Genomic DNA, 22,378 nt, shown 5'->3' with positions numbered 1-22,378 from the left:
TGCAGATCTGAGGACAGCAAGCTCTGGCTGCATGAAAGCTCTGAAATCACACACCCTTTTAAGTAGAAGTATCATACATGAAACAAGATTTAACTGAAGCAATGCTCTAAATTCGGACTGTAAGAGAAACTTACCATCCTCCTGCAATTCAGCTCCTTGCAGTGCACCACAACCAGCCTCTTGAACTGGGAAGTAGTACTGTACGTAGCAGTCAGCCTCTCCCCAGACAGTGGACTGTAATGGTGTCAGTCCTTTCACACTCTCCACATGGATCTCAAACACATGCTCCAGCAGGTCTTCCCCTTCTGGGTCTAACTGCTAATAAAACAAAGGGAATCTACATGGAAAGGATGATTCTTTAGGAAACAGCATACAAGAGGATGTTAGGGGGCTGATAAGAAACCTGGAGAGGGGCTTTGGACAAGGGCCTGTAGGGACAGGCCAAGGGGAATGGCTTGAACCTGCCAGAGAGGAGACTGAGCTGAGCTCTTAGGCAGAAGCTCTTCCCTGGGAGGGTGCTGAGGCGCTGGCACAGGGTGCCCAGAGAAGCTGTGGCTGCCCCATCCCTGGCAGTGTTCAAGGCCAGGTTGGACACAGGGGCTTGGAGCAAGCTGCTCTAGTGGAAGGGGTCCCTGCCCGTGGCAGGGGTTGGAGCTGGAGGAGCTTTAAGGTCTCTTCAAGTCAAACTAGTCTGGGATTCTATGATATAGAACAAAATTGGCATCAAAAGATTGGTGATCACTGCTCCATTAAGGAACTCACTGGTAAAATGCTTTTCACTTATCCATAACAGCAAGAATGGGAATTTACTGAACAATACCATGACAGGCTTTGTAGGAGGAGGATCCAGAGAGTGGGAAGGTCGCTGTGTGATGGGAGGTACCATCCCTTCCTCAGTTTTCAGCCTTTGCAGTGCCGCTATTTGATCCGCTGACCCCATTGCCAGAATGACCCTCAGGCTTCCACTTCTGCTGCCAGTAAAAACATCCACCACAGGCATGTAGCTGTCCACAGCCACCACGGGATACTGAGCTTGAAGCAGCAAGTGGGAAATCTTTGGATCTCTAGAATAGATTACAACAAGAAACACCACAACAAACAAGTGAGAATGAGCCATTGGAATATGAACACGATCACACAAAGCTCATTTGAGACGGGACTTTCAATGCACTTAGAAATAAATCTGTCTCAATTCCTCCAAAACTTGGCTCAAGTGCATGAAGTCTTCACGCAGCCCAGCTCCATGAGCTGCCAAATGGAAAAGGCTATTTTCAGCAATGACAAAATACAGCTTTCCAAAAGCTAACATAGTTATAAGTCAGCCTAGAGACACGTGAGCAAGGGGATGAACTGGAACAAGACTCCTATTAATACACTGCAGCCATATTATACTTTTATGAGGCTGTTACACACCTTTGAGGATGGATTTGGGCAGGAAGGAAAGGAACAGGGACAGTCTCCTAGAGAAATGTGAAAACTTTTAATAACTGAAGTTAATCCAAGTGAACTACAGTGGATTACTGAAAAATTATATGAATTATTATAAATCATTAAATAGCAAAGTAGTCAGTGAGCCCCAGCACCATCTCATTTGCACCTATTATTAGTGTGACCAAAATATACCCCATCCCTGGCAGTGTTCAAGGCCAGCTTGGACACAGGAGCTTGAAGCAACCTGCTCTAGTGGAAGATGTCCCTGTCCAAGGCAGAAGGTTGGAACTGGATGAGCTTTAAGGTCCCTTCCAACACAAACCAGGCTGGGATCCTATGGGCCTATGAATTAATCTTTTGCATTAGAAAGAATCAGTCCTGTCCAGTGTTTCCTTTAATTTACATAGTTTTAAGCAGTTATATTACTTGAGTGAACAAGAAGACAAAATATTGAACCAAAAAGATCAGAGAGCTCTGAAGAGACCCACTGGATAAGAGGACAATTAAAACATGAAGTATTTAGAGCTCTTTTTGATACAAGCATTATCCTGTGCTGTGCACACTGACAGCATCCCTAGCAATGGGATCCATTGCAGAGCATAACCAGGAAGAAAATCACTGTCAGTCACAAGCTTGGAAAATCACCAATGGAATGCCATGCTTCATTTTCCTGTGCAGTCACTTTCATTTCTGACAGTCTTCATGCGTCACAGGGCCACAAGTTAAACTGGCACCAAACCTCATGCAGCAGTGTCTTTATTTCTCACAGAGTACTTGTATTTCTGTATGAGGACAGTGTGACTCACACCCACAGTGGGAGGAGGAAGAGAGGAAGAGGAGGAGAAGAGAGGAGGAGAAGAGAGAGGAGGGGGAAGAGAGGAGGAGAAGAGAGGAGGGAGAAGAGAGGAGGAGAGAGAGGAGAGAAGAGAGGAGGAGAAGAGAGGAGGAGAAGAGAGGAGGAGAAGAGAGAGGAGGAGAAGAGAGGAGAAGAGAGGAGGAGAAGAGAGGAGGAGAAGAGGAGAGGAGAGGAGAAGAGAGGAGGAGAGAAGAGAGGAGGAGAAGAGAGGAGGAGAAGAGAGGAGGAGAAGAGAGAGGAGAAGAGAGGGAGAAGAGAGGAGGAGAAGAGAGGAGGAGAAGAGAGGAGGAGAAGAGAGGAGGAGAAGAGAGGAGGAGAAGAGAGAGGAGAGAGAGGAGGAAAGAGAGGAGGAGAAGAGAGGAGAAGAGAGGAGGAGAAGAGAGGAGGAGAAGAGAGGAGGAGAAGAGAGGAGGAGAAGGAGGAGGAGAAAGAGAGGAGGAGAAGAGAGGAGGAGAAGAGAGGAGGAGAAGAGAGGAGGAGAGAGAGGAGAGAGAGAGAGGAGAAGAGAGGAGGAGAGAGAAGAGAGGAGGAGAGAGAGGAGAAGAGGAGGAGAGAGAGAGGAGGAGAAGAGAGGAGGAGAAGGAGAGAAGAGAGAGGAGGAGAAGAGAGGAGAAGAGAGGAGGAGAGAGAAGAGGGGTTGGTGAAGAGAGGAGAGAAGAGGAGGAGAAGAAAGGAGGAGAAGAGAGGAGGAGAAGGAGGAGAAGAGAGGAGTGGAAGAGAGGAGGAGAAGGGGGAGGGGAGGAGGAGAAGAGAGGAGAGAGAAGAGAGGAGGAGAGAGAGGTGTAGGAGGAGGAGGAGTGAGAGGAGGAGAAGAGAGGGAGAGGTGAGGTTTGTGTGTGTTGTTTTGGAGGTTCTGTGTGTTTGTGTTTTTTGGTGTTTGTGTTGTTGTTTGTGTGTTTGTTTGTTTTGTGTGTTTGTGTTGTTGTGGTTTGGTGTTTGTTTTTTTGGTTTTGTTTTTGGTGTTGGTTGTTTTGTTTTGATTTGAGAGGGGACAAAAGCTTCTTTCCCTGAGCATGTCAGGATATTTCCCAAGCCACTAAACTACAGAACAAGGATGTTTACCTGAATGAGATGTAGAACTGATGCAGAGGCAGTTTCACTAACCCCAGCAGCCTATCACAGCCAGGGCTTCCCATCTTGTTCCATGCTTCAATAATCATGACATTGTTCTTCAGCCGCTCCAAGTGTTTGGAAGTCAAGGAAAAAGGCATCACCTGAAAAGGTTTAATGCAGAGTTAGTACACAGACTACACTGGAAGCTATTTGTTAAGTACAGAACAGTCTGGTAACACTTCATTACTCCAGTCTACAGAACTGTGCTCCTAGAAATGGAACTTAAGAATTAAATGTACACTTGCCAAAGGAGTTTCAGAGAACTGATAGGCCTGGGAAAGAGCTAGCCAGGAAAATCCATGTGATTTGGATAAATATAAAATAACATCATAAACTATCTGTAAAACATTGCTTTATCTTTAAATGTCTGTTTAGTTAACAACAGATAAATCTTTTCACACAGCTCACTCAATGTCTTCTGCTACCTTTTCAGGTTTCACTCTTTCAGCTGAAGACTAACAAGTCACACAAATCCCCAAGTACTGTTAAAACAAACGCAACGTGGGCCTGTGTGAGCCTCATGAAGCTCAACAAGGCAAAGTGCAAGGTCCTGCCCCTCAGCTGGGGCAATGCCAGCACAAACCCAGGCTGGGAGAGACTGGATGGAGCAGCCTGAGGAGGATTTGGGGTGCTGGGTGAGGAGAAGCTCCCCATGACCCGGCTTCAGTGTGTGCCTGAGCCAGAACCCCCCCCATGTACTGGACTGCACCCCCAGAGCGTGAGCAGCAGCTCAGGGAGGGGATCCTGCCCCTCTGCTGCATGAAGGGGAGACACCCCCCCCCCCCCCGCAGCCCTGATCCAGCTCTGGGGCAGCAGCACAAGAGGGACGTGGAGCTGTTGGAGCGAGGCCAGAGGAAGCCATGGAGCTGCTGCGAGGGCTGGAGCAGCTCTGCTCTGGAGCCAGGCTGAGAGAGCTGGGCTGGGGCAGCCTGGAGAAGAGAAGGCTCCTGAAGGGGAGACCTGAGAGCAGCTCCAGTGCCTGAAGGGGCTGCAGGAAAGCTGGAGAGGGGCTTGGGACAAGGGCCTGTAGGGCCAGGCCAAGGGGAATGGCTTTAACCTGCCCGAGGGGAGACTGAGCTGAGCTCTTAGGCAGAAGCTCTTCCCTGGGAGGGTGCTGAGGCGCTGCCCCAGGGTGCCCAGAGAAGCTGTGGCTGCCCCATCCCTGGCAGTGCTCAAGGCCAGGTTGGACACAGGGGCTTGGAGCAAGCTGCTCTATGGAAGGGGTCCCTGCCCATGGCAGGGGTTGGACCTGGATGAGTTTTAAGGTCCCTTCCTACCCAAACCAGTATGGGATTCTATGATTCAACGGAACAAAAAAATCTATTAGGATGCCATCAATAACATACTTTCTTGCCAAAATGGCAGAAAAGTCAACAGTTCCAACCTAAACTTGACTATTTCTCTTTCATTCTTCAAATATCTTACTTATTACTTAGATGACTCAAGGAGCTGCATTTCACACTGTGCCATCCAGCCAAAACAATACTGTAAGTAGTTTTAATACACTGGATAGAGCCAAGAAGAGAAGTTCCTGCATGTATAAAAGTAACTTACCTTTGACATGTTTGTCAGTGTAGAATAACTCACTTCAATAAGTGCTCAATAGCAAACATGCAACTTGCCTGAGAAAAATTGAAGGCAGGTTGAGTTGTGCCCCATACAACAGCAGATCTCGTTGCCTCCTCAGTGCTGAGCAGCTTGCAGTTTAAATACACATTACAAGAGCTGGGGAGCCCTTGGTCTTCAGCAACAAAATCCTTTCCCTCAGGCACCATCAGCAGCACGTGCAGCAACAACCCATCTTCTTCAGACGTGGCTATTTGTGTCAGCAGATGATGGCCTACAGAGGTTGGTGCAGCCTGTGGCGGCTGCCCCCTGCTCATGGTGGCTGCCCCTGTCTTCTGTGAGTCAATGTGGTTAAGTTTCAAGCAGTGAGGGCTTCCTGGACTTAAACTCTTCCTGTTGGGCTCCTGGAATTGCAGCCCAGGACTTCTCACAGCATGCACTGGGGCTTGCTGCGCAGCCATAGGTGACCGGGCAGTGGTGAGGGTGAAGTCTTTGTTGTTGGCTGCGAGCTCTAAGGACACCTGCATTGTGCAAGAATCAAAAACAAGAACAGGCATTGCATGTTTTGCTCAAGAATTGTATTAGGTATCACCCAGAAGGCTTTAGCTTCAGTCACGTGCTGGTTACAAGCTACAACTGTCACTGCAAAATAAATTACACGTGGTTTTATCAAATAAAGCCATACCTGAAGTACAAAACCACGGTTACAGCTCAATAAAGGGCAAAAAATGAAAAGCAATCACAAAGCTGACTGAAAACTGAATACCTACCTAGCCACATTGAAAAGTACCGTGACAAAAAAGATGTGGACAGACTGGAGAGGGTCCAGAGAGGGCCACAAAGATGGTCCAAGGACTGGGCAGCGCGTGAGGAAAGACTGAGAGAGCTGGGACTGTTCAGCCTGGAGAAGAGAATGCTCAAGGAGACATTATCCCCATGTGCCAGGAGTTAAAGGGTGGCTACAAAGAATGTTTTTACAAGGAATCCCATGGAGAAGATCAGGGGTGATGGGCACCAGTTACTCCTGGGGAGTAACCTCACAGAGAAGAAACTTCTGCCTAAAAGCTCAACTCCATCTCCCCTCTGGCAGGTTAAAGCCATTCCCCTTGGCCTGGCCCTACAGGCCCTTGTCCCAAGCCCCTCTCCAGCTTTCCTGCAGCCCCTTCAGGCACTGGAGCTGCTCTCAGGTCTCCCCTTCAGGAGCCTTCTCTTCTCCAGGCTCACCCAGCCCAGCTCTCTCAACCTGGCTCCAGAGCAGAGCTGCTCCAGCCCTCACAGCATCTCCATGGCCTCCTCTGGACTTGCTCCAAGAGGTCCATAAGGACTTAGGAGGATTTAGGAGGGAGGAGACAAGATACTGCAGCAAAAGATCCCAAATGGTATCTACTCTTAACAGGTATAGAGAACACATCCAAAGATGAGAAGTTCAAGGCCATCTGTCAGAAAGAACCCAAGAAATACAAAGTGGATCCAGTGGCTGACATCTCTTGTCCTCTTTAAGTATCAGTTTCCCTTTTCTTATGTCCTTGCATCAAACTTCATTTCATTAATTCCCTACACCACTTCCTACCACTTTTCCCCTCTCACAACTTGTTCCATTCCCTCTTCTCCTGTACAATACAAATTTCTCCTCCCTGCCTTCACTTTACTCCTCCCACATCCAACCTCTACTTTTCACATTTCATCCTTCTGTGACCCCTCTACTGGCAGCTCTGCTGAATGGCTTCTCGGGAAGAAGTATCATCATCCATAATACTCAACCCTTCAGTTCTAATCTAGAGAGCTCTTTGTCCTCAGATCCACCAGGTCTCTCACACTGTGCTGTGCAGGACTTACTCCTTCTCAGTCCTAAACTGAGTAAGCTGGTAGAAAGAGACTGGAGAAGGCAATTCCTGAAGTGACCAGGTGGTACCAATGACAGGGAGCATCAGGCCTCTGCACCAGGACACACCTCAGCTCATGTCATATGTGGAGCAAAAGCCAAAGCTCCCAGCGCTGAGGATGTGCTGCTCAAAATCTGCCTGTAGATTGGTTTCTGTATCTGAGCTCTAGATACTGAACCTTGTTTTAGCCTGCAGGCAGGGGAACATCACCCAGCAGCATCATTAGACATGCAGGAGGTTCACAGTACCTCTCCAAAACCCTAAGGAAAAGGTTTATGATATCTTGTATTGGTCTTACGAACCGAGATCACCAAATTAAAACAAAGAGAGGGAAACATTAAAAGAAGAGAGAATATGGAGCCAAAATTGGTGTTTAACTCCAACTCTACCTGGTAAAACACATACCTTTAGTGGTCCAACTTGTGTCTGATCTCCCTCTTTGTCCACAGGTATTTCACAGCTGACAGTGAGCAGCTCGGACTGAACAACCTGGCGTAACTGAAGCGCAGCTGAGCCAATGGCCACTGGCTGAGGGCAGAAAAAGAACCCACTTTGTAAGCTTCCTGTCAGCTTTAAAGAACTAAGGGCATATTGTGAAAGGACAGTCTTCTGGGAAGTCATGCTCAGCCACTCACCCTCCCCACTACTATACCCTTAGTTGCTCCAACAGGGATTTTGTAGGAAAGTTTCCCTTAGTTCCATTTTTAAGCCTCACCAGGACAACAGGAAGGAAAATTCTTCCATTACCTACGGCAAACAGTTCCAGACAAATGCAAAAATGAGCACCCCAAATCCTAACACTGAGCCAAATATCCATACTTCGAGGTGATTTATTCAGCCATTAAAGAAAAGCTCCTGTAAGAGATGGGTAGATATCCTTGGTGTTGGTTACAATAAAACATGAGCTAACACCTCTCGCTGTCTTCATCACATGCAGATGATCAAGCAAATATTTTTAGAGAAAAGGAAGATATTTCTTTTTCCCCCTAAATGAACAAGCTACACAGGATCTCATATCTCATGGTACTTACTCTGGCAGAGTAATGCTATCAGCTGCATCCACATCATTCTATCTCATCATTCTACATTGGTGAATAAGCTGTACTAGATTTGGACTAATGAATATAATTGATTCAATATGCTTAAAAAGCAGGAGATAAGTTTTAAATCATGGAATTATAGAATCCAAGGCTGGTTCAGGCTGGAAGGGATCTTAAAGCTCATCCAGTCCCAGCCTTCCACTAGAGCAGGTTGCTCCAAGCCCTGTGTCCAACCTGGCCTTGAACACTGCCAGGGATGGGGTTTTCTGGGCACCCTGTGCCAGCGCCTCAACACCCTCACAGGGAAGAGCTCCTGCCTCAGAGCTCATCTCAGTCACCCCTCTGGCAGGTTAAAGCCATTCCCCTTGGCCTGTCCATACAGACCTTTGTCCAAAGCCCCTCTCCAGCTTTCCTGCAGCCCCTTTAGCTACTAGAAGGCTGAAAGATGAAGGATAAAGATGAAGGACAATTTCTTTCTGCCTATCTGTCTCAAACTCAGACAATCCTTCAGTTGGGTGACAAGACTGAACAGCAATCAGTCCAACTCACAGGATCTGAACATTATGTCATTCCCCTTCATAATACCTGGCAATGGTTGATTAAGAAGTGGCTCAAGTCAAGCCACACCACTTAGTTTTGTCTCTGACAGTCAGCAATTATAATGAAGCATTGCAGAAGACTTAGAAAAGCCACTGCTGCCTGTGTGTTTGGAGGAAGTAGAAATGCACAGAATTTCTTTGCTTTTCAATACAGAAAACAGAAATAACTTTTATTAAATACCTTTTTCTGTGTGCTTTTTCTCATGTAGATTTTAAAAGCAAGAGCAGAGCTCCACCAGTGCTCTATCATCGCTCCACCAAAGCGGACAGGGAACACAAACCGCTGCTGGAATGTCACCACTGCAAGGAAGAGAGAGTTGTGTGAGCTCCCAGCTGGGTTCAGAGCTAACCTGTCTGTTGAGCTGGATCAGCAACCGATAAAACTTCAGTCTCTGCAGAGGGAATGCAGGGTGAGAAGAGACACATGAGATTGGATATAAGGAGGAAATTCTTTCCTGTTAGGGTGCTGAGGCACTGGAATGGGTTGCCCAGGGAGGTTGTGAATGCTTCATCCCTGGCAGTGTTCAAGGCCAGGTTGGACGAGGCCTTGGGTGATATGGTTTAATGTGAGGTGTCCCTGCCCATGGCAGGGGGTTGGAACTGGGTGATCTTAAGGTCCTTTCAAACCCTAACCATTCTATGATTCTATGATCAGAAGGTGTGAAGGAAAGTGCTAGCACTTCCGAGAAGGACTGTCAAACACACAGTGAGCATGTGCACAGAGATCAACCAAGGCTAGGAGCTGAAGGAGGAAGAGCTGAAACCCTCAATATGAATCTCTCAAGGTTTCAACCTATTAAATTATAGAATCAGAGAATCCCAGACCGGTTTGGGTTGAAGGAACCTTAAAGCTCCTCCAGTTCCTACCCCCTGCCATGGGCAGGGACCCCTTCCACTGGAGCAGCTTGCTCCAAGCCCCTGTGTCCAACCTGGCCTTGAACACTGCTAGGGATGGGGCAGCCACAGCTTCTCTGGGCACCCTGTGCCAGCACCTCAGCACCCTCCCAGGGAAGAGCTTCTGCCTAAGAGCTCAGCTCAGTCTCCCCTCAGGCAGGTTAAAGCCATTCCCCTTGGCCTGTCCCTGCAGGCCCTTGTCCAAAGCCCCTCTCTTCAAGTTTCTTGTAGCCCCTTTGCTGAGCAGCACAAAAAAATCCTTATTATAGCAGCATCTAAAGTGTGAAGTTGATACCAAGTTTCTGTCATGCCAGCATACAGTAAAACATTTCCTTCCTCACCTGGAGAACCCTGTCTCCTTTTGAAGCAATATATTCCAAGACCTATCTTGAGCTAGTCAAAGCTGAGTTATAAGAATCACCACAGGTTCAGGAGAAAAGTAATATTTGCAAGAAAAGACTCAATGAATTGGTGTTTAGCCTAGAAAATAGAAGAGCAAGAAGTACAGGAACAATTCTTCCTTGTTCAGATGGATAAAGTATTCCTGTGATGTCAAAACGCTCCAGTTAGACATGAGGAAACTTGACCGACAGGAAGCACAGCACTTTTACACCTTGCCTGGACTGGCTATGGAACCTTTCCCATAGGGCACCTTAATAACTAAGATAAAGAGCAACCAGGAAAGAGAATGACACAGTGGATGGACCCGATGGCTTCAAGTTACTTTCAGCCCTGCCTGTTTTTCAGGGCTCCAAAAAGCTGGACTCTACTGCAGGAGGATGTGTTATTTCTTTAGTACAAAGAGCTGAGGTTCAGAAGAATTACGTGCTTTGGCTGGACACAAACAGACAACTCAGAATTCCCCCCAGATCTCTCAAGAGCCACCTACAAAGATGCAAAGCCAATGAATGACCCTATGGGAGAGATATTAGAAAGTAACCCCAGAATTCCAGTTGCTTGGAAGACAGGGAAAAAAGAATCTTGTTCATCCAGCAGTCTCTGCTCACTGAGGAAACATAATGTCAGTTGTTCTCAGAGATAGAAACACTGGTGACTCCCAGTAAAGAGATTAACGTTGATTGATTTGAGCACTCAAGATCTCTCAGATCCAGCAATATGAGCTCTTGCAGATGTTACATGACATACTAAAACATCTGGAAAAATGATTTATTTGAGATATAAGTATCTCTGATATTTCTGAAAGTACTTTGTCATCCTCATACTACAGCAGAAAGGATATTTGGTTTCTATTCACATGAAGGAATGGGCTTATTGACCTGCACTGTGTTGGCAGAGGTGCCACAAATCATACAGCAGCAAAGAGAATACATAGGAAATGCTACTAAACAATTTCTAAGAGATGAAAGATTCAACAAAACTAATGTAAAGGGGGAAAAGAATGTTCTCACCATCATTTGTGATTTTACTTGAAGCTATTCGAGTTACTTCTGTTGTTATGGAGATCTGTCCTTTTTCATCCCTGAAGGCTCCCACTGGAAAGTGGTACTCAACAAAGAAGGTACTGCGAGTTAAAAAGGGAATGGATGATCAGAATCCACCAGAAAGGTACTGGACATAACAGAAGTGAGCACAGAGGCAAGAGGCATACTCACAATCTACTGTTATTCTACTTCTTTAGAATAACCAAAGTACCTATTTCATTAATTACTTCAACAGATTGTGTAAATGTCAGATTCTGCACAAAAAATACCCCTTTTGTTTCAATGATTTGCCATGCACAAACCACGTTTGTACCTCCCCAAAATCCCTGATAATGCACAACCTGAAGTGAACCCATGCCAGGATAAATTATCCACATCTCTAATTTTCCAAAGCCCATAGTATACTATGCTCTGAAAGAACCACAGAATCATGGAATGGCTTGGGTTGGAAGGGAGCTTAAGGCTCCTCCAGTTCCAACCCTGTGCTACGGGCAGGGACCCCTTCCACTGGAGCAGCTTGCTCCAAGCCCCTGTGTCCAACCTGGCCTTGAACACTGCCAGGCATGGGGCAGCCACAGCTTCTCTGGGCACCCTGTGCCAGCGCCTCAGCACCCTCCCAGGGAAGAGCTTCTGCCTAAGAGCTCAGCTCAGTCTCCCCTCGGGCAGGTTCAAGCCATTCCCCTTGGCCTGTCCCTACAGGCCCTTGCCCAAAGCCCCTTCCCAGCTTTCTTGTAAGCCACATAAGGTACTGGAATGCAGAGCAGAGAAATGGGATGACCTCAGAATCCTGGAGTACTGGACTACACACAGAACTCAGAGGAATCTGTCTTGAAGGCACAAGTATCCAGCTGGTGAGAAACAATCTTCCTTACCGCTTGCTAACTGATACAGGCCTTGGAGGCTTCCCCATAGCACCTTTCTTTCTTGGTGAGACCTGGATGCTCTCAGGAGGGATTTTCAAGCTTTCAATGATGACTCTGGCCAGGTGGATTCGCTCCAGCAATGCCAACCTGTCTGCACCCAAGGATGTGATGCAAGCAGCTTCTGTGAGATCTTCTGGAGGAGCAAGTGGTCTGATAGCAGAGTGGCTGAAGAGAGAAAACAGAGAATCAGCACTACAGGAATGACCACCTGAAAGGAATATCGTAGCTTGGTGGGATATTAGTTAAATACTGATCATGGTTCCCTAAAAAGAATGGTTTTAAATGTATTTTACAACAAATCTGGTGGTCTCTATAACAGAAATCTTACAATATACAATAGCTGAGGTACATAAGTGGGAAAAGAAGAAATAAAAAGCCCATGTTCCACATTGTTGAAGTTTTGCATAAATCTTAAGCAGTCAAACTCTTCAAAAAGAAAAGCTTCATTTAATGTCAAATACAAAGAAAAGGAGATGATACAGTGACACACACAGACAAGTTACTGCTGCAGAGGAACAGCAATTCACTTGCAATTATTTATAAGATTTGACTTGTAAATGGGTGTTCGTACTTCTGGAGCGAGGAACTTTACCTGAATGTAAAAATAAGAGTAGCTGTAAGAAAAGTTGCAGAAAAAAATGTTTGGAGCTGAATTAGGGAAAAAAAAAAGTCATAAAACCATAACACTAAATGGTATTGAAGCAGTAAAGCTCAATAACTGGAGTTATAGGGACATGTTTACTGGTTCTGTCATGGAGAAAACTGAATATAATGTAGATCAGGTCAGAAGAGAGGTTTATTTATGACAGCTATAAGAGAGAACACAAATCAGCAGAGAAACAAACTGCTGATTCAAACTCTGTCCCTGGAAAGCAGATACATATTTTATACACAGAAAGACCTTGTGCAAAGGCAGATAACAGGATGGGAGTTATTTTGTATCTGGTACCTACACAAGGCCAGAGAAATGCACAAAGCTCTCTGGAGTTTGTGTTTTTCAGCACAGGGATTAATTTATCATGAAGGTCACACAGTGATTAGTATTTCAGGAGAAAGAAAAGAGCAGCTCCAGTGCCTAAAGGGGCTGCAGGAAAGCTGGAGAGGGGCTTTGGACAAGGGCCTGTAGGGCCAGGCCAAGGGGAATGGCTTTAACCTGCCCGAGGGGAGACTGAGCTGAGCTCTTAGGCAGAAGCTCTTCCCTGTGAGGGTGCTGAGGCGCTGGCACAGGGTGCCCAGAGAAGCTGTGGCTGCCCCATCCCTGGCAGTGTTCAAGGCCAGGTTGGACACAGGGGCTTGGAGCAAGCTGCTCCAGTGGAAGGGGTCCCTGCCCGAGGCAGGGGTTGGAGCTGGATCAGCTTTAAGGCCTCTTTCAATCCAAACCATTCTATGATTACATTTTTTGTCTACTCATGATTTTAACTAACTGCATCTCAATTGCTTCTTTAACAAACAGCAATTCCTGCGTGATGCTGATGCTCCAGCATTCCCAGTGATGCTAAGAAACATTCCAAGCCAAAAAGGTTATTCAATGAGTTGTGGGATCATGACAGAGCATAATAACATCATGTGATTATTGCTAATACTAACTTACAATGAGCAAGATGCTGCAAAACAAGTCACTAAATTACCTGGGTACAATTTCTGTCACTTTCTGATCCTGATCAAAGGCATTAGAATCCTTCTGAGGGTTTCTTGTATCAGTGTTCTTGCCAGTTTGTGCCTTGGTTACTTTCCTGGAGGAGTTTACATCATCATCATCATCACTGAGCAAATCACTTAAACTGGAATCAGATTTCTGCAACAGAAATAATGCACATAAAGTAAGAAGTCGATGCTGGTTGTCAAGAAAGGTACATAATGGTCATGACACATAAAATAAAACCAGTCTGTGGATTGAATCAGTTGAAACAATTAAAATTGGATCAAAAGTTTTCAGAGGTTTAAAAGAAAAAAGCCTTCAGGGACAGCCTCAATCCCAGCAACTTCCACACTCCATGTTTGACTTTGAAGCCTTAATAGTATTCCTTTAATAATAGTAATTTTAAGCAATGTTCTCACAAGCTTCTGTATGATATTTAATGCTTATTAAGCCTTATAATATTGATTTTTTCATTGGTTTTATGAAGATTTCTGGTTTTCTTCCCCTTAGGGACTACATATCAAGCACCTGTCTTTAGATCTCCACTTACAGGAGCTGTGTAAAAAAGACTCTCCAGCAGACTCTGGTCGTAATGAGGATCATTGAGTTCGCTGTCATACACCTCACTGCCAAGAGACAGAGAATCCCAAAGGGAACCTGTCCGATCCCAGAAAGGCTCAGTGGGGAAATCAGCACTGTGGAGACAAGAAAAAGGAACATGACTTAGTGTTGCAAGCTCTGCAGTCAGTATTTCATGAATCCTGACAATCCTGTTGTATTTTAGATGGGATTTGTGCTATATTGGCCCAGAGAAGCTGTGGCTGCCCCATCCCTGGCAGTGTTCAAGGCCAGCTTGGACACAGGGCTTTGGAGCAAGCTGCTCCAGTGGAAGGGATCCCTGTCCATGGCAGGGGGTTGGAGCTGGATGAGCTTTAAGGTCCCTTCCAACACAAGCCCTTTTGTGATTCTTTCATATCCCTGACTGGGACACAGTACAAGCATCTTTTATGCCTTTGCTACACAAAATGAGAAGAAAAGGTCAATTTAATACTTGGAGGAAGATTAAAGATAACTACTGTTTGTCTCAATTTTTAATTTAAAGACTGCAGATTCTTCAAAGAAACTGTATTTGTTTTATGTACTTTAAACATTTTAGGACACAACAGTTCCAACCATCAAATAACTTAATTTTATTAGATATCATGGTTAACCTTTCTAGCATCACTTTTATCTCAAGGGACTTTGAGGCATCGTGGTTGTCATCTGCTAAAGTTTAGTGCAAGCCACCCACCACTTGCACATGTTTGCGTCACTGCTTCATTTCCAGGATTGTGGAGAACTTGAAGAGTCAAGAGACATATTTCAGTATAAAGTGATCAAATAAGGACCATTTTGGACTAACTTTCAGTGCACAGAGTGGTGAGGCACTGGAATGGGTTGCCCAGGGAGGTTGTGAATGCTCCATCCCTGGCAGTGTTCAAGGCCAGGTTGGACAAAGCCTTGGGTGAGATGGTTTAGTATGAGGTGCCCATGCCCACGGCAGGGGGGTTGGAACTGGATGATCTTAAGGTCCTTTCCAACCCTAACTATTCTATGATTCTATGATCCCACTCACCTGCCCAAGAGTAGCTCGATTGCTGTCTCTTCAGAGTTCAGATCAAGTTGCTGACCAGAAACTTCAGAAGGAAGGGGATGGGGATCTTGAAGAGTGGGCAGAAAACTTGAGTTCAAGCCTTTGGGGCTCCTGGATAACAGTGATTGCAGCAGAGAGTAAAAGGACAAATAAAGATATTAAGGCATGTTCAAGATTAATCCATCCAGGATAAAAATGAAAGGTTATGAACAACCTTCCCCAGTTTGTATCTAAATCTCTAGATACACAAAACCCTTCTGCAGCCCTGCAGTCTGCTGCAAGTCACATCCAAATCTTATACTTTGCAATGTCTCATAGAACCATGGAAATATCTAGCTTGGAAATCACTGAGTCCAACTATAAGCAGAGCTGCTGCAAACAAGAAGATAAAGAGCAGGAGAAAGACAAGTGAGATGTTTCTAAATGATGATCTATCAATTTTTCCTGGAAAGACCAAAATCCTCTATTTTAAAACAAACTGGAGTAGCTACAGCAGAAATAATTCAAACTGTGTTTGCAACAGCAACAGTGACTCTTTAAGGCAATAACATGATTTTCTGGTTTATAGAGGAACAAAAGCCAATATTCCTGGTTTTCCCCAAATAATAAGTTTCTCCTGTAAAACCCAGGCATTTGTCTTAATGCTTCTAAATTCCACTGGATTGAGAACTTTTACTAAGCCCAGTACTAAACAAAGGTGTAGTTAGGGTTGAAAAGGCACAAACACTTTAGCAGTCAGCTGATAAATGTTGCATAGAAGATAATGACTTGTAATTCTGAGAATACAGAGATTCAACTTCTCATGTGTATTTTGGCACCAAGAGATGCAAACCAGAATACAGAGAAGTACTCAATTTATGCCACTAGTGTCTTTGAAAACCTCTTCTCTCTGCTAAAGTACCATTTCATTTGCTATGTCCCTTCCATTGCTCTTATTCCTTGTCAACATCTAATATTTCCTTATCAAATAATTCTGTACTAAATACAAATACACTGGGAAAAGAAATTCAAATCAATGAGTTAAATCAAGGCTTTACTACATGATGATTAAAATCAATTCACAAAATCAGGCTTTTATTCACAAGTAGAAATTAATTTCCCATTTGAATGAGAATCCTAAAATACATTACCAAAAGTTTTCCTGGTAAGGCTTCAAAATTTGTGGTTTGGAACTTAATCTCACTTCCCCCTTTCCAAACTCACTTGGCTGGTGCTTTGAAATTCTCTCTCTCTATAAAAGGAGACACTTCGGTCAGCTCAATCTCCATGTCTGGGCTTGACTTCATTGCAGACACAACCATGGCATCACGGAGTTTATTGCCTTGATCCAAAAGAGCTGAGTGATGAGACGAAGGATTAAACCTCAGCATTCAAATGCAATTTAAAAGCAATATCTATAAACACAATAAATCATAAAATCAGAGGATGGTTTAGGTTGGAAGGGCCTCGAGAAGAGAAGGCTCCTGAAGGGGAGACCTGAGAGCAGCTCCAGTGCCTAAAGGGGCTGCAGGAAAGCTGGAGAGGGGCTTGGGACAAGGACCTGCAGGGACAGGCCAAGGGGAATGGCTTTAACCTGCCCGAGGGGAGACTGAGCTGAGCTCTTAGGCAGAAGCTCTTCCCTGTGAGGGTGCTGAGGCGCTGGCCCAGGGTGCCCAGAGAAACTGTGGCTGCCCCATCCCTGGCAGTGTTCAAGGCCAGGCTGGACACAGGGGCTTGCAGCAAGCTGCTCTAGTGGAAGGTGTCCCTGCCCATGGAAGGAGGTCGGAGCTGGATGAGCTTTAAGGTCTCTTCCAAGCCAAAGCATTCCATGATTCTATGATTTCAACTGACAGGTGATGGAAAAGAGAACATTTTCCATCCGAAAAGTTACAGGCACAGAAACCCTTCCATGTTTTGTTTTTCTTTTTTTCACATGAGTGGCACCTTTGATGGCCACCTCAGCAGATTTGTCAATGAATAAACAGCCTGTGAAGCTGAGCTTCCTTTTCTTTTACCCCTCCTGGTCAGAGCAGCATACAGCTAGGACTGCACATTCTGCCTCAGCTGAATACTCACACCATCTTCCAACAGGACCGGATCAGTAGTTTCTAAGTAAAGACATCTGTGTTATAATTAACTGTTTGAAATAATGTGGTGAGAGCATTCAAAGAATCACTTTTCCTTAAGTCTTTATCTCCAAATAGGCACCTGAAATATCAAGAGCTACTGGCAGTGAAATCTAAAAGATGATGCTGACTATATAGTAACCTGAAAGCAGGTCTTTTGTAGCTGGGCTATGTAAAGAGAGCACCCGAGTGTTTGTTCTGGCAGGTCCTTCAGGATCAGCACTGGTGGGAAATGACACTTCTTCATTTGAATGATTCATTTTCAAACATTCATCTGGTAAAATCAGAGGATGATGAGAAGCAGGGAAAGTGTCCTTTATGTTTTCAGAGTTCTCTTGAAAGAGAAAATGGTCCTTTCCTCTGTTAAAAAAGAGAAACATTATTTCAGTCAAGTGGATCGGTGAAAGGGATTCAGAGAATCATCAGAGAATCATGAAATGGTTTGTGTTGGAAGGGACCTTACAGCTCCTCCAGTTCCAACCCCCTGCCATGGGCAGGGACCCCTTCCACTGGAGCAGCTTGCTCCAAGCCCCTGTGTCCAAGCTGGCCTTGAACACTGCCAGGGATGGGGCAGCCACAGCTTCTCTGGGCACCCTGGGCCAGCGCCTCAGCACCCTCCCAGGGAAGAGCTTCTGCCTAAGAGCTCAGCTCAATCTCCCCTCTGGCAGGTTCAAGCCATTCCCCTTGGCCTGGCCCTACAGGCCCTTGTCCCAAGCCCCTCTCCGGGTTTCCTGCAGGCCTTCAGGCACTGGAGCTGCTCTCAGGTCTCCCCTTCAGGAGCCTTCTTTTCTCCAGGCTGAACAACCTCTGACTCAAACCTCTTCAAATTCTCCCCAGCTCTGCAGCTGCCCCCCTTCAGTACATGCTCCAAAAAGAAACGTGATGCACTACGTTAACTTAGAATCTTAGAATCATAGAACAGTTAGGGTTGGAAAGGACCTTAAGATCATCCAGTTCCAACCCCCCTGCCATGGACAGGGACACCTCGCACTAGACCATGTCACCCAAGACTCCAGCCAACCTGGCCTTGAACACTGCCAGGGATGGAGCACTCACAGCTTCCTTGAGCAACCTATTTCAGTGCCTCACCACCCTCACAGTAAAGAACTTCTTCCTTAAATCCAATCTAAACTTCCCCTGTTTAAGTTTGAAGCCATCACCCCTTGTCCTACCACTACAGTCCCTGATGAAGAGTCCCTCCCCAGCATCCTTATAGCCCCCCTTCAGATACTGGAAGGCTGCTATGAGGTCTCCACGCAGCTTCTCTTCTCCAGGCTGAATAGCCCCAGCTTTCTCAGCCTAAACTTACACCCATTATTTCCACTTACACCATCAGAGAAACCGACTCAAGCTGTCAATAAAAGATTTGTGGCACCTCTTGTTGTCAACTACCATTGCTCAAACTAAGTCATCACAGGATGTAGATTTGTATCAGATGAGAAACTGTCCCTGCAAGCTTTGAAACACTGGGTGTTCTGGATTCTATCTGAAATGCACGTTCAGAAAGATGAAGTATTCCATAACTCACAAGTGTATAGCCTTAAGAAATGTGTGAACTGCAAAATAAACCAGCATTTTGAGAACAAAAAGGTACCTGTGAGTTGAGGCTCTGCCATTGTTAACAGCCTCCTGGTCAGCAACAGTCACTTGTGTTTGCCTGGACTGCTGTGATGGAGCAAGGATTTGGGGTTTGCTGCTTCCAGGAGCAGTATCCAAACTCCCATCTGTGGTTGGGATAGAGCTGCTGGTGTCGTACCGTCCTGGCAGAGGTTCTAGAGCCAGTGAGACCTGAGGGACAGAGTATGAAATAGCATTTTGTTGTTTTCTTCATTAAGCCCTAGACACATTGCACTCAACTTTACTTGTCATGCCATGAAAAACTGCTGCTGTTCTGTGCAGAGTAGTATTTATGTCATGCAGTGATGTAACATCAGAAAACTGACATGTTTATAACTACTTATTTTATATTCCCTGTTTTCAAACCACAGGCAACTATCTTGCAGCATAAATTGCCCGGATTTGGGGTTGTAAAGGAGAACTCCACCTTCTTAATCCCAGATTTCAATATCTGCTGTAACGTCAGCCCAGTAAGGCTCTGGGGAAGTGTTATAACTGAGTATCTGGTTTGAAATCTGCTGTTAAAACTCACTCAACTTTGTAAAGTTGAACTACACAATCCTAAAGAGAACAAAGTCAACACTGTTCAGTATTCATATTCCATTAGCTACCTGAACTCATGAATGCCTTGGACAGGGACCAGCTCTGCAGTGCACCTACTACCGCTTGATCCAGGCACCTGATTATGTTACAGATGTTACAGCAATATGACTTATAATTATAAATTACAAAGAGCAAAGCCATAAGGAGGAGTACCTGCAGCTCTCCAAGTTTATCAGATGTGGGTGAAATGATGGGGAAAACCCCACTGATGGGATGGCTGGGAGAAAGCTGGGACAGGCTGCTGATTTGTACTCTGCCAATGGGAAGATGGTCCAGTTTGGTCATTACCTCCAGGACAAGCACACCCATATCTGTGAAATTAGGAACAGCTTCAATTCAGTCTCCCACAATGCGATCACAATTAAACACAAAACTTTTTTGTTAAGGTGACAGAGATACAAGGGGTTAATAATCATAGAATCATGGAATGGTTTGGCTTGGAAGGGACCTTAAAGCTGATTCAGTTCCAACCCCTGCCATGGGCATGGACACCTTCCACCAGAGCAGGCTGCTCCAAGTCCCTGTGTCCAGCCTGGCCTTGAACACTGCCAGGGATGGGGCAGCCACAGCTTCTCTGGGAAGCCTGTGCCAGCGCCTCAGCACCCTCACAGGGAAGAGCTTCTGCCTAAAATCTCATCTCAATCTCTCAGACAGACTCTAGACATTAATTTGCTTGCATTAATTTCCTGCAGAGCTTTCACTAAATTAAGTACCTTAACAACCTCAGAAGCTCTTCTGTATATCTTCTTATTCTTTACACCCTTCTTCACACATTCAAAAACTGAAATGCCTATTTAATATGATATGGATAAAAATAAAAATCACCAAATCTTGACACTAGGGGCTACAGGAGATTTCAGTAGTTTGCAGACCTAAAATGCTAAAGCTGACACTAGAGAGACTGATGCCAGCAATTTCAAGCTGAGATTAAAAGCCTTCCAAATCAGGAAACCAATCTAAAAAGCCATAAGTGAGACCAGGACAAGGGTTACTTGGTGGGTAAATAACTGCTTGGCTCTTTCAGGGCTGCCTGTAGCTCTGGCCCTGATGAGGGTGAAGCATCTCTACCTGTCAGGTAGGCAGCAAACTGCCTGGGCCCACAGCGGACTGGGTAGCGAGCGGTGGTTCTCCCTCCTGGCTGCCCTGGTCGGGAGGTGGGCTGGAAGACGGTGCCATCAGAGGTCTCTCCCCACCACCTCAGGCGCACGAGAGTGGCAGCAGAGGGTGGCTTTGGGGTCGTCCAGAGGGCTCGGGCCACGGTGCAGCGGAGGAAGCAGCGCAGGGGTCCCTCCACGAGCGGTGGCAGGCTGGTGGAAGCAGGGATGTCATCGAGACCTGTGGGGACAAGGGACCAAGTGGTCGGTGGCTGTGGTGGTGAATCCACCCCCATCTTCTGGGCTGCTCCATGACCTTGGGAATCAAAGGGCAGGTTGGATGAGCCTTGGAGCAAGCTGCTCTAGTGGAAGGTGTCTCTGCCCATGGCAAGAGGTTGGAACTGGATGAGCTTTAAGCTCCCTTCAACCCAAACCAGTCTCCATGATAGACATGACTTCCTGCGTGCATAGATCATTATAACAATTGTATAGTAAATTCCATTGACTCAGTTTACAAGATCCACATTAAAACTGCAAACTGCTGCTAAATGACACTTGTAAGCCTTTAGATGAAAACCACTGACCAAGTCTGAGACTAAGACTAGACCCAGCTGCACCCAGGCTCTACCAGCGGTTACAAAGCAAGGGGGTCTATTCTGAACCTCATGACTCAACAGGGATTTCCTTAGGCCCTGTATAAACCACTGTCCAAGTCTGAGACTCAGACTAGACCTGGCTGCACCAAGGATCCCTCAGGACTTTAGAAAGCAAACCTTGTGATTCAACAGGACAGTTTCCCTTTATGTTTTTGATCTCTGTATCAGTAAGATTTAGCTCGATTTCACCTTGATTTCCCTTTCTATGCTTCACCCATGTAATGAGAATGAACCTTGCCATAGAATCCTGTTAAGTTGTGCCTTTAACCCAGTATCTCCCCTCACTCCCAGAGAGACACTGAGGTGCTGCAGTGGGGCCAGAGAAGGGTAGCGGAGCTGGAGCAGGGCCTGGAGCCCAAGTGTGATGGGGAAGGGCTGAGGGACCTGGGGGGTTCAGTGTGGAGAAGAGAAGGCTCAGGGGAGACCTGATGGCTGCCTACAAGTGCCTGAGAGGAGGATGGAGCCAGGAGGGGCTGGGCTCTGCTCCCAAGGAACAAGGGATGGGACAAGAGGAACCGGCCTCAAGCTGCACCAGGGCAGGTTTAGATGGAGCTGAGGAACAATTCCTGCCCCAGAGGGTGCTCAGGCATTGGAACAGGCTGCCCAGGGCAGGGCTGCAGTCACCGGCCCTGCAAGGGTTCACACCCCGTGGAGACGAGGCCTCAGTGCCATGGGGCAGTGGTGGCCTTGGCAGTGCTGGGGATGGTTGGACTGGATGAGCTTGAAGCTCTTTTCCAACCCAGCTGATTCTGTGACCCATTACAAACCATGTTAAAGCCGCTCGTACGAACACCTCTGAGCGCCGCGCTCCGAGCCCTTCACTTCCCGACCACGGCCCCGCACGACTCCGCGCTGCCCCCCGCCGCCCCTCAGCCCACGCCACCGGCCTACCGCCCCTCCGGGACCCGTCCCACCTCCCCTCCGCCGGCCGCCCCCCGCCGCCGGGCCCATCGCCCTCGGCCTCTTCTGCCGCATCTCGCCTCGCCTCAGGCCGCCCGGCAACCGCCGCTTGGGCGGGAGCGGGACCGGGACGCGCCGCCTCAGAGCCGCACTTCCTGGACTACAACTCCCGTCATGCACCGCGCTCCCTTAACACTTTACGGAGGCGTGGACTACATTTCCCACAATGCCCCGGGAGTGCGCTACGGGTGCCCGCGGGGGCCTCCTGCCCGCCCCGTGGTGCCGCGCGGCGGCGCTGTGAGGGGGAACCCGCTTCCGGTGTGCGCGGAGCGGGGGCTGGCGGCGGCCGAACCCCGTGGCGGGGAGGGGGGGGGGTGGTTGTTC

The 22,378-nt window shown here is 46.7% G+C and overlaps 1 protein-coding gene across 1 annotated transcript; it reads right to left on the bottom strand.

The window, feature by feature from the left end:
* Positions 1-134: 134 nt before the first annotated feature.
* LOC133263744 (C2 domain-containing protein 3-like) lies at positions 135-22,120 on the bottom strand (the record flags this gene model as incomplete). Its single annotated transcript, XM_061443621.1, has 17 exons — positions 22,009-22,120; positions 20,413-20,679; positions 19,498-19,655; positions 18,719-18,912; positions 17,267-17,484; positions 16,223-16,355; positions 15,002-15,130; positions 13,937-14,081; positions 13,376-13,542; positions 11,697-11,912; positions 10,792-10,904; positions 8,670-8,788; positions 7,255-7,377; positions 5,023-5,487; positions 3,350-3,501; positions 821-1,064; positions 135-318 (listed from the first exon to the last, which is right to left on the bottom strand). Coding segments are annotated over exons 1-17 (3,088 nt in total), but the record flags the coding sequence as incomplete, so codon positions are not given.
* Positions 22,121-22,378: the final 258 nt, after the last annotated feature.

The sequence above is a fragment of the Pezoporus flaviventris genome, unplaced genomic scaffold, assembly GCF_033815535.1.
Source record: "Pezoporus flaviventris isolate CSIRO_AGI_PZ_B2104156 unplaced genomic scaffold, CSIRO_AGI_Pfla_v1 ptg000454l, whole genome shotgun sequence".
Classification (NCBI taxonomy): Eukaryota; Metazoa; Chordata; class Aves; order Psittaciformes; family Psittacidae; genus Pezoporus; species Pezoporus flaviventris.
Note: the sequence above shows the minus strand (reverse complement) of the source record. Positions and strands in the feature narration are given on the sequence as shown.